This window comes from Gopherus flavomarginatus, chromosome 2 (genome assembly GCF_025201925.1).
Source record: "Gopherus flavomarginatus isolate rGopFla2 chromosome 2, rGopFla2.mat.asm, whole genome shotgun sequence".
Classification (NCBI taxonomy): domain Eukaryota; kingdom Metazoa; phylum Chordata; order Testudines; family Testudinidae; genus Gopherus; species Gopherus flavomarginatus.
In genome coordinates, this window is record NC_066618.1 from 216,942,784 (window position 1) to 216,960,898 (window position 18,115).

General features: G+C 42.4%; 1 protein-coding gene across 5 annotated transcripts in view; it reads right to left on the minus strand.

The window, feature by feature from the left end:
* Positions 1-6,296: 6,296 nt before the first annotated feature.
* Positions 6,297-18,115, minus strand: part of TMEM241 (transmembrane protein 241) — an 86,785-nt gene continuing 74,966 nt past the window's right edge. For 4 of the 5 annotated variants that reach the window (XM_050939258.1, XM_050939254.1, XM_050939257.1 and 1 more), the window contains one exon: positions 6,297-8,444. In XM_050939258.1, coding sequence (XP_050795215.1) covers positions 8,298-8,444 — 147 coding nt within the window. In that variant the 3' untranslated portion in view covers positions 6,297-8,297. Of the gene's footprint in view, positions 8,445-13,814; positions 13,880-18,115 lie in introns of all 5 variants that reach the window. The other variant, XM_050939255.1, reaches the window with a different exon arrangement.

Genomic DNA, 18,115 nt, shown 5'->3' on the forward strand with positions numbered 1-18,115 from the left:
CATCAGGGTAATCTGATTGCGGGCAGCAAGACATTTTGCTGACATTGACTGTCTGCAGGCACAGCCCCCCCCATAGCTCCCAGTGGCTGCGGTTCACTGTTTCCAGCCAACGGGAGCTGTGAGAAGCTGCAGCCACCGTGTTCCTGCACCCTGCCACTTCCTGCAGCTCCCATTGGCCTGGACCAGTGAACCGCAGCCACTAGAAGCTGCAGGGGGCAGTGCCTGTGAACATTCAACATCAGCAAAATGTCTCTTGGCCTGCAATCGGATTACCCTGATGGGCCACATATGGCCTGTGGGCCACAGGTTGCCCTCCATTGGTGTAGGGTGTGAATACAGGAGTGCTTTTGGTCACAGTGTGTTGCCATTTTAGCCACACATAACGGATGTAACATGATCAGATTTAACTGCACATTACATGAGTTTAGCAATAAAGCATGAGCAAAATATACTAAGCTTGCACAGTGTGATTTTCAAGGCGACTTGCCAATCGTAAAATTTCACCTTCTTGCGGAACCCAAGCCTAGACAATTTCAGCCCCAGAAGTCCAGGGGTTAGTACCGAAGCAGTTACATGCCTTAGTGGACTGTGACCAGTGCCTGGTATAATCCCATCTTGAAAGGGACTGTAAGAGTCATGTACTTGCATTGCGGCACACTCTAATCAAACAGACTGTGATCATGCATCACAGTTTCAGAAGCAAAATATCTTTCTATCTTGTGGCTCAAACCCGCTCCAGTCTTAACTTCTCTCTTCACCATCACCCCCAACCCATTTCTAAACAAAATGAGCTGCCCGTGTGCTGATTGTCTGAAATGGGATTAACATTTCACACTGATCTGTTGCCTGGCTTACAGCAACAGATGATCTGCTTGAAAGCTGCTCCTTCAGCTTCTGCAATACCATTCCAGCACCCCTTGTGACGCTTTGGGGTTTCACCCAGTCCAGCAAAGGGTTGGTTCACCGCTTGCCTTGTAACCCTGGGTGCTTCTGTGCTGTGCAGTTTTGGCTGAGCCCTGACACCAGCACCGTGCTCACAGAACAGTGGCCTCACTCTGGCTGCCACCAGCATGGTTACTCCTTGGAGTGACACCAACAGCCTTTCCAGTCCCATGTCTCCCCTGCAGTGGCCTCTCACTGATAAGCATGCTGCCTCCAGAGACAGAGCACACACCAGCCTGTTAGTTTAGCTGAGGATTCCACCCTTCAGCTTAATACACAGCCCTGAGATGGTTTTGTAATAACACACGTTTGCTAACAAAGAACAGATATTTAAGTGATAATAAGCAAGAATAATAGAGACAGATGTAGGTGCAAGTAAAACAAATCAGAACACGCTTTCTAGCACTAAAACCTAGCTTCAGCATTGCAATCTTCATTTAAGCAGGTTTATCACCTAGTGTCAGTTCCAGCTACTTTTGGTTTTCAGGCCAAGAGGGTCCTCTTTTCATGAGCTCATAGGGCACTGCTCACTCTTTGTCCCCTAAGTGATGGATGCCAAAATGGCTCTCTCCTTCTGCTTATACATCTCAAAGTCTATTGTCTCTATTTCAAGAGCCAAGAAGGCTTTGGAAGGTCAGGGGAGGGGAGTGTGCAGGCTCCATCCCCTCATGAGTATTAAGTGGTCTAGCCCCCAGGCCAGGCTCATTTAGTTTGACAGCTTTATTTACCTCAGATGCCGATATACATTTCAATGTCCTCCGAAACATTTCCTGGCTCAACTTACATTGGCGACACAGGTAAACAGGCAAGACAACATTCCTTAACGTAACACAGGCTGATCTTACGTGCTGCTTGCAAAACACCCTTTAAGAACATATTTCCAGCACACGCTTATAATTCTTTATACACCTCCCATACATCACGCAATAATATTAATAACCAGCATGTTACCGGTTTGCATGAGATACCTTACTTGATTCCTTTTAGATACAGATTATGACAACAGGGTGTTGTTGCAATGAGTGCATCAGGCTGATGTGAGTTATATGTTGTGCCCTCTGCCAGTTGGCATTGAGGGACTCCCTGGTTCAGACCCCTTTAAATGCTTATTTCAAATGTGTATACACATACACTGACTTATTGTCAAGGTCCCTTTTCATTTGTTTGAGACAAATGAAGGGGATTATTGATGTTTTGGGGGAAGAGGGGAAATAATTATATTCATGCATCATGTTGTGTCCTAGGTGAAGTTCTACAATATGACTCTCTGCCTTTCAGTAAATACATAAATAGGCTCCTTGCTTTTGCAAAATACTTTACCAGTATTTTTGTTCAGGTCATTTGCCATATAGGAGATTTCCAAGTCTGCTATAAGTCTCCACAAACATGAGTTAACACAACCTCACTTCTTTCCCATCACCGGTAACTAGATGCAAAGATCACTGGACCATGGGCAGCAATGACAGATTAAAAAAAAACAGAAGTGCTTCAACAGTAGAGAGATTAATTTAGCAAGCACATTAGAATCCATAAAGCCTCCTGCTACAAATTTTCATGACAACAAAAAAACAGGTACAGAAAATTGTTTACCAGAGTGCCCCTGCTGGCTGTATCATAGTAATGTTGTTATAACTTGCCCGACCTCACATAGAAAGTCAATAGCAGAGCAGGAAATTGAACCTGGGTGTCCTGATCCCAAGCCAGCTCATCCTTCCTTTATGAAACCCACAGCACAAGGCAGTGGTGGAACTACAGTTTGCCTTCCTGACATGGCGATACCCTCCCCCCCACCCCAGTGGAAAATAGAGAACAGATTGCACTGCCGACACTACAGCAGTGAATCAAGCTCATCAGTTTTAAACCAGCCTTATTCTTTAAACAACCGCCTTTGAAGTTCACCTGATACATGAAATTATGCAAGTTGCCTTGTGTAATGACAGTATCTGAAATAGTTACTAATGATCTGCTCTCCCTTTAAGAGCCCTCTTGTACCCCCACGTTCCCCATGCAGCCCCATGGCCTTCCTTGCCAAGGACAAGACAGGATGCCCTTTAGAGCCTAAGCACATTAACTAGCTGATTATGAGAAACCGGAGGTTCTCCCACAGTCTTAATGACAAAGGCATCATGATGCATTTGGACAAAGATCAATGCCACAGTGCTTTTACAGGGAGCAAGTGCCCCGTTACTCAGATTGGGGTGGTTATTGTATGATGTCACAACAGGGCAGAATTAGGGTTGTTCGGGTGCTTTAACTGTGCATTTCTTATTTTATCATGTTTGGATTTCTTTTAAGTGTAACTCTAACTTTGAATTTCCAGGGTTTAACAGGTTTTGTTAGGGGGGATAATTACAATATCCCTGTAGTGTTTTTTATCCTTAAATTACTGATATGTACTCTCAGAACTTACACTCCATCTTAACATAGCTTTTTGTCTGAGTTTATACTAATGAAATTAAATCCATGGGGTGGAAGAAATAAGACTCAATATCAGTTCTATGACTGCTGAGTGGGACAATCCCCCTCTAGATTTGAGATTGTTGAAAAATGAGGACATTTTTTCATGGAAAAATATACTCCCTTTCTCCTGCCCCAATCAAAGTTTGGGTGTCAAAATTCAGAAATTTTGACTAGTTCTAGAGCTGGCTGGAAACAAAATGAATTTTTTCTTCTTTTCTGAGGGAGCAGGGGAGAGGAGGGAAAAAATCTCATTCCATTTCCCCCTCCCATTGAAATGCCAACATTTGGGAAGCTTCTACCAGTTCTGATCCTGATGCTTTCCCTGTGGATTCTAGTGATACTCATCAATGCTTGAGCTTATATTAGCAACTGAAAGGACCATTGTCACATGGCTTAGGCCTGAAATAATGCAGGGGGAGGGCTCTGGATGGAGTAATTTTTACTCAAAAGCTGGTCATAGAGAACAAGAAGCTGGCTACGCAGATGAGCTCAGTTCTCCTCCTGAAAGCGCCCTGTAACACCACATCCTATACATACATTATAAGTGTGTGCATGCACGCACCAGAGAATGTGTATAACACTATGTCCCTCCCACCCCACCAATGTGCTGCTCTTTGTTCCATATGATACTTAGAGCCAGTCTTTTCCCCTCCTCCAGCAGTACTTACCCGCTCCCATGGAAGGCAGCAGTGAGTGTCCTTTCTATCTCCTCTCAGGTGAGGAAGATACTCTGCCTGTACATGCAACCAGCAGACAGGAAATTTGCCCTCTTGCTCCCTTCAGTGCAGTCTGCTTTTCAGCAGGTGCTCTTATTTTCCCTCATCTGCTGTTAGAAGTTCCCCAGAAAAGGAGTCAGTCAGTATTGAAGCTGCTACTATAGCTACACACAGCCATGCTTTTGGGGCTAGGAAGAGTTTCCATTTCGATCTCTCTTTCACCGGCTGGAAGTGGGGAAGGAAAACGCACTGTTGTCCCTCCCATGCTGAAAGTCCAGCAGAGGGGATGTCTTGCTGCAATTAGGCCTATTGTGGGTCTACTTTGACGTTTCTCTGTAAAATGCCATCCTAGACTTTCATGTCTATTGACTCTAATTGATCCCAGACTGAAATTTACCACACTGAGGAAGTAAAAACTACTTGTTTTTACGGCATATTTAACCCTGGCATCTCTCCTCTGCAGCAGACTGGATAGAACAGGCCAAATTAGCTCATCAGTCAGTGACACCTGTGCAACATCCTGCCCACCACACACACTCCCCAGTCAGCAGGCTGGCACAGGTGTAAGTGATTGGAACTCAGCAAACAATTCTGTTGAAGTGCTTCTATATCCTGGGAAATTTCCCAGAACTTGGGAATTTGTGAGTAAAATGTTTTGAACGAACATTCCCAATTTCCCAAGTTGAAACATTTTACTCACAAATTCCCAAGTTCTGAGAAATTTCCCAGGATATAGAAGCATTGTAAAAAACTGTCTCTGGGAATTTTTCACCAGATTTGGGACATTTTTAGTGCTAGGTTGGGAAAAGCTGGCATCACGATATAGAAGCACTGTCTATTGATGCAGGAGAAGAGACTCAATCCAGCTCTCCCTATTGACCCTGCAGAGCAATTTTAATTAGTCACTAAAGTGAGCTAATATGATTCTGGAGACACAAAGGTTGACATTCAGCCTGTGCAGCTCTGGAGTTCTACTTAAGCCTATTTTGACTTAAGGACATATAAGGCCTTGTGCTGGCCTGCTGCACAGGAGCCAGTTTCACCCAAAGACAGCAGATCTGTTGAGTTCCCTTTTTACAGCTCCTTTACACAGCAGAGCCAAATGTTAATACGAAGTACTGTTTTGTTTTTTTTAAACTGAAACTGAGGCTTTTTGGGTTACCGTTCCCTTGTGATGTTGGAAACGCAAACGCAACAGCATGGTGCCAGCACATGGAAATGAAAGTGATTAAACCAAAGTGAAAGTAACCAGCTTAGCTTGTTAAATACAAAGTAAAGAACAAAAATGGGTAAGTTTCACACTGATGAAGACTCCAGTTCAGCAGCCCTAAAGGCTGAAGTCTGTCAGAGACCAGGTTGCACAGGCAGTGGTAAAGCAAGCTTCCAACTACACTGCCCAGCCCATGGGCCTCCCAGACAACCTCTAGGACTAGATTAGTCTGCAGACTGACACAATGCTTGGCTTCTCTACTGAGACAGCCAGCAAAGGTACAGTTATGTTGAGTGTTCTTTGGTGGACCCCTGTCAATTAAGAACTGGACTGAGATGAACAGCTCCTTTCAGACAGGGCACTATACGTTCATCCCTTTAATAATCAGAGTTATTAGGGGTAAGGTCGAGATTGTGGCTGGCCCTTTTAAGTTGTATAAGAGGAGACGTGCATAAGGTGCTTTTACCTGTAGCACAGGGTCCAGCCACAACTGTAGCCCCTGTGCTCTCTGGTTATGCAGAGAGCACTCCCTGCAAACCAGCTGGAGCCATTAGCCATTGCAAAAGGACCAGGGAGAAGGCTTGGCACTAGTGTCATTGTCACCTTTACACTGACGGGCAGAGCTGACCAGTCATAGAGTGGAGAGCTGAAAAGAATGTGCAGAATCTGCATTCTCCAAGAGCACAATGCCTCTCGGAGCTGCTTCTGGGGCTGTGCAGTCTGCACTGCCTCTAGAGCCATAGATTCCAAGGCGAGAAGGGACCAATGGGATCATCCAGTCAGACCTCCCGAAAAGCACAGGCCAGTTCGTAATCCATTTCATGTTGATTTTGTATTGGTCTAGTTGCTTAATCAAAATGTCATGCAGTAGCAAGTCAAATGCCTTCTGGAAGTCTAAGTATATTAAAACAACACCATTGCCTCTATCAGCCACACTTATAACTTCATCAAAAAAAAAAGATATCAAGTTAGTTTGACAAGATTTATTTTCTGTAAACCCCTGTTGCATGACATTATATTATGCTTTTTTAATTGAAGTCCCAGATCAACCACTCCATTAAATGTCAGGCTGAGAGGTCTATAATTCACCTGGTCAGCTCGGGGTGGGCCCCCTCTCAGTTTCTTCTGTTGAAGCTGTTCCAATTTGTATAAATAATTAAATAAGCAAACTTGGGTCTCCCACATCCCAGGAGAGTATCCTAATTATCAGCCAATCTCTGAATATTTATTTATTACAAAATGGAATAGCTTTGACAGGCGAGCACCCTCCCCCAGAATATCCAATAGTCTGGTAGTTAGGGCACTCAGATGGGAGATCCAAGTTCAAGTCCCTGCTCCAAATCAGGCAGAACAAGGATTCAAAGGCAGGTGAGCGAGTGTCCTCATTAGGGGGTGTATTTTGAGATGCACTTCCCCACCCTGGGAAATTCCCAATCTGGTCACCCTTGGCTGCCTTTGGTGTGAGGCCCCATCCAGTAGGCATGCTCTGAGCACTTCTACTAGATCGGGCCCTGCAGACAACATAGGCAGAGGAATGCATAGTTGAGAATCCTGCTGACACTTAGGTGTCGAGTTAGGGTGTGCTCTGCACTGTCAGGACTTAGGCCTCTGCTACACTAGCGGGGGGGTTCGAACTAAAATACGCAACTTCAGCTATGCTATTCGTGTAGCTGAAGGCGAAGTATCTTAGTTCGACTTACCCGGTCGTCCTCATGGCAGCGAGTCGACTGCTGCGGTGCCCCCGTCGACTGCACTTACTCCTCCTGCTGAGGTGGAGTACGGGTGTCGATTAGTGGATTGATTTATCGCGTCCAGACGAGACACGATAAATTGATCCCCGATACATCGAACACTACCCACCGATCCGGCGGGTAGTATAGGTGTACCCTTGGGCGGTTTTGTGCATGCCCTCCAGCAGAAACCTAAGCACCTAGGAGACTTTGGCAGCAGAAATTTAGACACCTAGGGAATTTAGGTGGCAACTAAGCAAGGGTTTGGAGGATCACAGGCGTCCCTAAATGTTGGATTTAAGGCACAGAACTGCCATTTTAATGTGCCTACATCCCTTTGTGGATCTAGTCTTTAGAGACTCTTAAAAATCTCATTCTACATTGGAAAACATGAAAATTTCAAGCAGTGACTGGGGAATGGAATTATTTCAAGGCTTTATGGAATTAATTTCTTTCAACTTCTCATGACATTGATTCAAGGTTTATAATCTCTGCTTCCTCTTAAGATAACTTAGAGACAACCCACTGCTAGCAAACAGTACCAAAACAAAACAAAGTCCTCCCTAAAAAAAATGTACAATGGTCAAGAGAAACCCTGGATAAGGAGAAGAAAAAAATAATAATACACACACACAAATTGAGTCAGTACAATAGATAGTAAGATTTATCTGTTGATTTCCCATTCAGCAAAGTTTTATCTGTCAATCTGCCACAATTCAAAAAAGGAATTATCTCCAGAGGCCCTATGTTCTCACACACTGTGCCAACCCAGACAACGTGACTGGAGACCTGCATGTGGGAACTTGCCTTTTACAGGACAACTTAAAACAAAATCCATGCCCACTGCTATTTGATTCACGGCAGTGCTTGGATTTTCACATTGTTCGGTGTAACCTGCTCTCAGTCTCTAACAAAAGCTCTGGGGCATCCAGTGGAGAACACGACTTTTCCTGTTTCTGCAGAGTAGCTGGGGAGTTCAGTTCCTTGCGTGAGAAGGTGCTGCTGAAAAAGGTTCTCACACTGAGCCGTCTAGAGACACAATACAGTTTTTCCTTTACAGCGTCTATCAGAAATAGCTCTTGTCCTGTACTTTGAGGCAAACACTCATAATCATCAGACCAATTATGCTTCTCCTTCACTGGTGCTATTAATAGCATGTTGTTCCCTCTGAAGAAAGACAAAAGAAGAATGAAGGGACCTGGTGTTTGATCACATTTTTTCATTCTCGCTGCTGCTGCTTTATTTTTTTTTCATTTTGAGTTTTCTGAGCTTCAGCTGGTTTTTTCCAGTTGCGGGTGAGGGTTTGGAATCCTCGTTGTTTTCAGTTATGTGCCCATCCTTTCTGTGTAAACAAGCAGGGCTTCTCCAAGTCCACCGAGCAGAAGACTGTAAACAAAGCAAGGTGTAACTTTAATATTGATCAAGTATGCACACTTTATAGAAGGGCAAACAGCACAGCATCAAAGGAAAGGAGGAAGTTTGTTTGCCTGCATGCGTGTCCTTCATCAGGGTGACATTACAGAACCCCAGCATTTTTCATGATGATAATTTTTTTCACTCAGAGTGCTAAGAAATGGTTGAAACCAGAAATGGCTTGTTTCTTCAGATCTCATTGAGATAGTTCCCCTCCAATATTTTAGAGACGGGTGCATATATGTGTAAATATATAGACAGAAATAGCTGCTTTATTTATCGATATTAAAATAATTACACAGGCATGTATACACTGGAGGGAGGGAGGGAGGGAGGGAGGGAGCAGGAAGGCTTTGAACCTCATCTGGTTATTGATATAAGTACAGACTTCCCCTTAGCAATTTCTGCTTGTATTCTAATTTGAAAATGGACTCGCAGCTTGACAAAAATGGGAAGGGAGATAAACTCTCCTGCTTTTGGGAAATGAACAAGGTTGGGAATAAACTTGCACTCTGGGCAGGTTATGCTGGACAAGCTGACCAATTAGGATGACCAGACAACAAGTGTGAAAAATCGGGACAGGAGGTGGGGGGTAACGGGAGCCTATATAAAAAAAAGTCCCCAAACTCAGGACTGTCCCTATAAAAACGGGACAGCTGGTCACCCTAAGACCAACAGAAATGCCTGCATACTTACTGGACACTTACAGAAGAGCTGGCACACTGAACTGTTCTAACTGGAGCAGTGTGTGCACCAAGGCATATCCCTAACTCCTGCCTCTCCTGGCACAATGACGGCTCTTTCGTTCCCACTCTCACCCAGGTCTTGGGAGCAGCTAACGCTGGAAGCAGGGTTCCAAAGCGAGCCGAGTTCAATGGAATTGTCTTTGTTTATATAAATGTCAGTCATCAGCCCATCCATCTTGTGCAAGAGCCAGTAATCCCCAAATCTTCTCTAAAATCACATCCAAGAGGAATATGGTGGACTGCTGGCTAGTTTCCACTTCTGTTGCAACAGTGAAAAGCTAAATGTAATGACTCACGGCTTAGTTAGCTTATGAACCAGCAAAGCTCCTTATAAAATAAACTTCTGTACAAGTTACTGGTAAGAGGGCGCTCATTTATTTATGTTATTCAAAAAGCATGTATAGCTGACAAGGTTGTCCGGACATTAATAGTATTATATTAACTTAAATATTAGTGTCAGTGAATTGTTTATAAACACCATTAATCCCTGAAAGATGCAAACTTTATATAACAATTGTACAGTATACTATTAATACAGTGATACTGTTGTGTAGTATAAAGCCCTGGAAGGGTAGCTGCTATGGAGATAGCAACTTTCACATGCAGAGACAGTCCACTTTTGGCTATGGAATTACCATTAAGAAGCAATGCACTGTTAGAGGCGCATCAAAAGAGATTTAAAACCAAGAGCCTGGTCACTTATAATCATTACAAATTCATGGCACTTTTCTCAGGAAACCATTAGCCTAAGATTCCCGCCTAAATTTCAGCTCCAGTTAGTAACATTTATCAGCATGAATTCCTTCTGAAATTACAAGTGGATAATATGTTGTTCTTCTTTATCCCTATAGGAAAGTTCTATAGAGTTCAATGGGGATTAAACCAACAGGGTCCCATAGAAATTACACTGAAAGAGAAAGAGTACTTTCTACTTTGTATAGAGTTTTTAATAGACAGTTTAATAGAGAATCAGATCTCTTCAAAAAAATTCTATAGATTGGCTTAAAAATTTGATAGAGACGATATCATTCACTATCAAACTCTATTAACTAGGACTTTTCCACAAGGGCACTTCCTGGTTAGCCAATTGTGTAAACTGCTGTCATGTTCTATTTCAGAGGTGGCTGCACTTCAGCAAGCAGTAAAAAAATGGGTATGCCAGGAGAACTACCATATCTGTAGCATCAGTAGCTGGATACATAGTAAAGTGATTGTGGATGGTTTGGAATGAAGGGCATAAATGTGTGATTTCTATTATGATTTCTCTTTGTGTATTTATGTATTATCACTTACCAGTCTTTATCCTCAGCCATATAACATGATCTCACTAAGTACATCTCACTAAGCTTTAAAAATATAGGTACTGTCCCCTTAGGGGGCTGCATGGGAATGCTCACGCTGTATGCTGCCCTTTACAATCTGGCCATCAACCAAGAGAAGAGGATGAATGTCCTTGCATTCAGGGATGCTACATGTGGCTCTTCCAACCTTGGATAGTGGTTGCCAAATACCCTAGTTTTGCAGTGATAGCATGGGATACCAAAACATCCACCACGACACTTTCTAACACTGCCATTAATTCACTTGTTGCTCACGCCAGGCACTAACTTCCTTGTGCTTGTAAAAAGGGTGAGGGCCACTAAAGCGGGAGGAGTCCAATGCTGTTTCTAGAGAGACAGAAGGGTTAGATTATCACGAGACCTTTAACTTCTGAATTTTTCTGATTCTTGGAAAGTTCAACACTTTTTATTCAAAACTATTGTACTTCAGGCTCCACATCCTGTATCTACATCCACTATCCACAGATCCTGGATTTTATCCATATTTCCCCTTCCTGTCTCCCACTTCATCACAATCCGCTCTGGCTGAGACTAAACAAAATTTTCTCTGTAATTGTTACCCACACATTGCTTTGTGGATTGTCCACAAGAGTTGAGAAGCTCCTTTGCTTAAGTGTACCAGTGTAATGTATAATCACCAGACCACTGAGCTAACAGAAGCCTTCATTTTAACTTCAAAATGGAGTACTGTCGAGTAGTGTACCCTCAACCCTGGATTTACCTTACATTTAAAATATGGTGAATCCTTTGGATACTGTTAATTAAGGGATGAGAGTTAAAAGTACCACACTGTCACTAAGAAACTAACACACAAAATGATAGCCACTGTTAATATTGGACCTACACCAAAAACCCCTGTGGTTTGTGATCTTATGCTTGCTCTGCAACTGCGGTAATCTAACAAACCTTATTCCAAAAACTCTACTGAAATCCCTGATGCTGGTGGTGCACAACCAGTAATAGAAAACAAAACATTTTTTTTTCAAAAATCACCTTTTTGAGTTCTCAACAATCTGAACATAACTCTGGGATAAGGTTCCAAGCAAAGTTTCTTTTAAAATATTAATCAGTTACTTATGTACGGTAAACACATAAATTTACACATATATTACATGCATATAAATGTATATAGGGTGTATCATGTGCATATTGTGTATGCAATTATGTATGTGTTTATACTATATCTATATGTACACACAGACATATACATATACACTGATCTGTATGCATATGTATTATATATGTCAGTGCATGTATGTATATATATCATATATATGCAATATACACACACACATATATGCGTGCTTGCTAATGTCCTGGGCTGGATGTGCTGCTGTTTTCTGCCTTTGGCAACACGTCAGCAGGATGTACTGAGTTACATACACATGGCCACAGAAGTGACCTTCTGCAATTGCAGAAAAATACAAAAGATTTATTTTGGCATTTCTTATAAAAAAAAGAGCCCAGTTTGAATTTAAAGTCTGCTTTCTGCAACTTGTTTTAACCTATGAGCTGTAGCTGAAAAAAAATGCAACATGAGAAATTGTTTGGGGAACGAGAGTAGAATATGAAATGTCAGCTTTGCATAAATGTATTTTATATACATTTCACTATAGTTTTTCAAGGTCTGTTAGTGAAAAGCTTCATGTACAGAAAGCTTTAGAAGCAATGGATGCATGTTGGTGGAGGAAGTATTTTAATACTGACTTTCCATTATATAGGTCACATTTCAGAATGATTCTCTGCCTTGGTGTGATTAGGCATTAATATCTAAAGATAACTAAGAAAGAACCAAACACAGGAAGGAAATGAGTGGTTCGTTGACTTGGAAATTCTTTAAAACAATGAAGGAAAGTCAAGCACAAGGCAAACTGGATTATTTGTGGAAGGAGGATTCTTTTTCAGTTACAATGGACACACAATCACAGTTGTATAGTACAGACAAAGAGCTTAGTCCTTCATTCACTGAACCCAATCAGAATTTCTCTGCTGACTTCAGTGAGAGTTGGATCAGATCTTCAAAAATTTCAAGGTAAGATGAGAATGAATATCTACATAATATAGACTGGAATTAATTTTCTAAAGTAGTGTCTCAGAGACTACTCCTGTTTGTGTTACTCACACTGGGTGAAATTTGTCCCTTTATGGACAGTCAGCACAAAGTTCATGCACCTCAAGTCCCCAAAATTTGCATGCCCATGTTTTGCATGGCTTAAAAATTCAAATCAGTTGTATGCACAGTAGCTTGATTGGCTGCATTCACATGGTTAACAAATGCAAATCCGAGATTTTAAGTGCACAAAATACTTGGTCCCACAATTTTGGGCCTAACATCATTATCACTGATATCAAATCTTGAAAACCGAACACGGTAATTTAATTCATTGCAAAGCAGAATCTCTGTGGCACCAACCATACTACGAGGAAAAGAGAAGAGCCTGGTCTAAAGGTCTGTAAAAGTGAGAGGCTTTGGACTTCCAAAAGTATCTCCATTTCTTGAGATACACCTCGACTCCCTTATTTATTAATTAATAATAATAATAATAATATTTCTATCGCAGTAGTGCTGAAGTTATGGAACAGGACCCCATTGTGCTAGGCACTATACAAACACAGAACCAAAAGATAGATTGCAAGGATTGGGGCAGGGACTAAGCCCTGATACCATTCAATAAGAATTTTGATTTGGGAGAGTCTAAGTTTGTTAAGCAGACTCTTTATTACCAAATCCTATGTACTGCTTTGGATGGAGGTATGTATTATTTATTGTTATTCAATTTTATTCTTTCTATTCGCAGTCCACGATATGTTAGGCATTTTCCATGGATACCCACAGGAATACATATGATATTGGTCAGAATGTCAGAGTTCCTGAAAATCAGGACTTCTCTGTTCTATTCAAAGCTCTGTCACTAACTCACTATGTGACACTGGATGAGTCATTTAACTGCCCTTTGCCTCAATTTACCTAGCTTGTAAAATGTATATAGTCAACAATATCTCACAGAGATGTCATGAGGTGTAACATCTGTAAAGAATTTTGAGATCCTCCGAAGAAATTCTGTTCTTTTCAGATAGATTATTATACGGTGCCCATCACAAAGGTGTCTGAACACCTGGCTCTCCTCTGTGCAAAATATTTTTGTTACTTGTCAGACTAACCTTTTAAAAAGCATTTCTGGGTAAAATAATGAGCCTTGTAAAGAAATTCAGTAGAAACTTCAAAGTAACCACAGAAATTTCAGGAAATTACTTACCAACAAATTGTTGGTACATTAACAGTCATGCCAAAGACAAATGGTGATAAACCAGCTGTGGTAACCTGTAAAATTAACAAGAAGAAAGGATTTGCCCGATATCATCACTGAAAGTTGCAACATCTTTGAGATTAACTTTGTACAGGTGCACTCATACTAAGTATTTGTTTACCCCCAGGTCAGTAATCCAGCCATAACACAGATGTTCAGTGGGAAGGAGAAACCCATTGGGATGTAGAATCTGCTGATCAGGAAACTACCACTTCCACCAAACCCCTCTCCACTGACTTATGACCCTCCAGGGGGCACATGCAGGCACATCTCCTTGCCCTGGCCAGTAGAAGGAAGGGACAAAAACTATGAAAAGAACCTCATCCTGGAAGTGACCTAGCACTTAGGGAAGCAGGGTCCACATGGCAAGACAGGAGCAGCAAGGACACTGAATACAGCAGAAATCACCAGGGAACTGTGTACAGAGCAGGCTGCAGCAGCAGCCAGGGAATCCAGGGCTGGCTTTAGGAAGTGTGGGGCCCAATTCGAACAGTTTCAATGGGGCCCTGGCAGGGATGACTTTAAAAAAAAAAATAAGTGGGGCTTGTACTCACCGGGCAGTGCTTCGAGTCTTCGGCGGCACTTCGGCGGTGGGTCCTTCACTCACTCCAGGTCTTCGGCGGATCTGAAGGATCCGCCGCCAAAGTGCCACCGAAGACCCGGAGCGAGCGAAGTACCCACTGTCAAAGTGCTGCCGAAGACCTGGAGCACCGCTGAGTGAGTAAAAATTAAAAATGTGCCTTTAGCCAGGGAAGGGATTCTCACTTGGAGCGAGGCCCTCCTTAGGCGCAGGGCCCGATTCGGGGGAATTGGTGGAATAGCCCTAAAGCCGGCCCTGAGGGAATCACATGTGGAACGGATGTGACTGTAGAACACTGCAGCTCGGTTCAAGACTGTGCAGAACTTGTGAAGAAGCAACAGAGACTAGGCAAGGAGCCAGTGCTGAGGCAACGAGATATATCACTAACTGATCCTGGCCAGGAAATCTGTATTCTCCTATTTGTCTCTAGCAGAGACTGGACTGGAGAGGCATGCCAGGCACTGGGCCTGAGGAGCCCTAACCCTCTAGCAGACTACCACTGTTTAAGCCACAGTACCTAGGGTATTGCAACCTTTCCCTTCCTGCCGGCCCTAGTAAAATACGCCTTCATTTAGCCACACGGCTGAATCATTATTGGAACCTACCAAGGGCCTATAGAATGTAGCATCTGAAGGGCCTTCAACTCTTGCCTCTGAGCAGGGGTACATCCAGCACACCACTAGGACCATCAAGGTTTAGTGTGACACAGCACTAGCAGCTGTAACAATTACATCAGGATGGAGTAAAAGTGAACAAGACTTGAGGATGATAGGAGATAGTGCAATGTAAATTCATGTCTAATGCACTATTGGAGGGAGAAAAGGCCAGTGCACTTTTGGTCTGGAAACACAGGAGCATCAGGCTAGGTCCTCCACAGTAACCAAGCTGCACTCAGAGTAGTCTAGGAGGATGGGGCAAAGATGATTTTATGCCATCTTTGCAGTGGTCTGATCTCAGGGATAGCTGGAAACTAGGCCAGATCCAATGCATGAGTGAGCAGTCTCCAGGCATGTCCCTGGCCCTCCATGGCTCCAAATAGCTGTTCTGGCAGCCAGGGATATAATGATATCCATATATAATGATGGCTCCTTGGCCATGCTCTCTTTTCCCCAAACACTCCCCCTACAAATGGGGCAGGTGTCAAAGCTGCTATGTCAGCCCTCTGCCATGTGAGGACTCCCCTTACTGAGGAAGAATCCCCTCCTACACACACACACACACAAACAATCTTCAGGCAGCCAGTTAAGATGGTTTTAAAGCTGCTTTGTGTCACTGGTAGAACAAAGCAGGGAGAACAGGCCCCAGATCTTGCCCACCATATTATGGAGCAGGATGGTATCTATCCCTGACTTTGCTACCACAGCTGCAGTGCTGCATTAAGTTCTGGGCACCTCATTGCCAGACCAATAACATAAAATGGAAGGAGTCCTGAGAACAGTGACAGAAGTGATTAGGGAGAAGGAATTGATTTGCAATGAAAGATTAGGATAAATAATGGCTATAGAAAAGGATGATAAGGTGACAGTCCTACAAATGCAAACACTGACGAGTGAAAGGGATTATTTAGGGTAGTACAGCAGGGTATAACTAAGAGTAACAGGATGAAGCAAAATATTTAGACGGTTATCAGGAAAGACTTCCTGACAGTAAGATTTATTAGCTTGCCTAATTGCCTCTCAAGGGAGTGCTGGAAACCCTGGCTCATTTAAAACTTGACAAAACACTAGCATACATACAACAGGGAGCATGAAGCCATTTCAGAGTAGACTGCTTCACAGTAACTCTGAGTTACATTGTTAGCCCATATCGGTTACATTTATGTTATCATTGCCCTTTCAAAAACAGGCTCAGACCCCTGAGTCTGTCTGAGCTGTGCTCAGCACAAGACAAGGACCAAAAGGAAAGGTGGCTCTGGGCCATCTCTCCACTCCCAGTCCTGAGGCCAACTGGGGGCTGAACCAAGTAATCCAAATTATGTCAGCTAGAACAGTTTCGTGGGAACTGCAATGCTGGTTGGGAACTATCCGAGCACCATGCACCCCAGCCAGGTCCTCTTCTGCCCCAGCCCACCAAGGAATGCCCCCTACTCCTGCGAGAGGGGAGAAAGGAGAAGAGATAGCTATGCTGGATTTATGCCACCTAAGAATTGCTGTAAATTAGGGAAAACTCCAGAAATTCCCGTTTGTATCACTGGAGCAGTGCAAAGCTAGGAGTGCGCATCTGACACAGCATGTGTAGCTTTGAGACTTCAGGTTTACTGCATGGAATTATTGTAATTAATGTGGCCATATGTATCTCTAACTGACATAATCTACCTGGCCATCTGTCTTGGGGGTTTCTAAAGCACAGCCCAACACCTTAACATGGGCAAAGCTGTAAAGCATGAAATTAAGGGAATAATTAAGCCACCTCTCCATGAGAACATTTCACTACAAAACACCTATATAATATATAGGTCAAAACTCACTAGTTATCTGCATTTTTCTCGCCTTTATATCCATATGCCAATGAAAATTTAAAAAAAAAAAAAACAGGGAAAAGCTAACTATAGCTACACTGCAGGCTCCAAAATGCAGCAGTGTTAGCACCCAAATGAGATTAGTGGAGGGTGGTACAGTTCGCTGTTCTCAGAGTCACTGCTTGAGGCTATCTGCAGACTCAGGAAGACAGAATGCAATAGTTTGCATGCCATTCACATTTGGAAGGTTATCTTTGCAACCAGTAGGGCTAGAAACTTACTGAAAAAAAAATTAATGCCCAGATATTAGAGAATCTGAGTATGTCATGAAGGTCACATATACATAGCCTGGTTGTTGTATTTATTTGTATAAAATATTTGTGCAAAATCTAAGAACTAGCACTTTACTGTAATGGGTTTGATTTTCATCTTACATACGTTGGTGTAGCTTTATTAATTTCAGTGGAATTACTCCTGATTTACTTAAGTGTAAGTGACAGTAGAGTCAAGTGTACTGAGTTTGCATTACACTAATGCTGGGGTAGTAGGCTGAGAAGTATAATGCTCATTCCCAAGCACGTAAATAGAAATCAGTGTAGGATTGATGCTGTGATAGTTATAGAACTACTTATCTTTTAAAACTGTTTGCTATTCTTTCACTATAAGGAACTAAAGTGTCATTTTTTAAAGTGACCCAAGGTATGGTTATGTCACATTGTAGAGTTGTGTTACAGGTAACTTGACAGGAGGCCAAAAAAGGGAAAGAGATAAATGACAAACTCGTTGAGAACTGCCCTTATTAAAAATATTATACTATTCTACAGTAATCACCCCCAAACCTCTCCACAAACACTACTGTTAGCTGCAGCCTTTTGGAAAATTACTGTAGAACACTTGTATTTTTTTTTACTTATATAAGAAAGTCTTGATGCCAAATAGAATCAAAATGTCTCTGAGAGCAGAAGTACTAAGTGTATGCAAGAAAAAAACAAAAGAAAAAAATTCTGCACAGAAACTTCCAACTTAACTTTTTCATTTAAAAAAAAGGAAATGTTTGAAAATGAAAAACAAATTTTCTGGGAAATCAAGCATGTAACTTGCTCTAGGGTAAAATTGGGAACACATGGCTCCAGTCCAGAAGCTAATTTTTCTTTTACTAAACTTAAACAAACTGTGCTGACCTGTTTTTAATTTACATGTACATTTACTTAT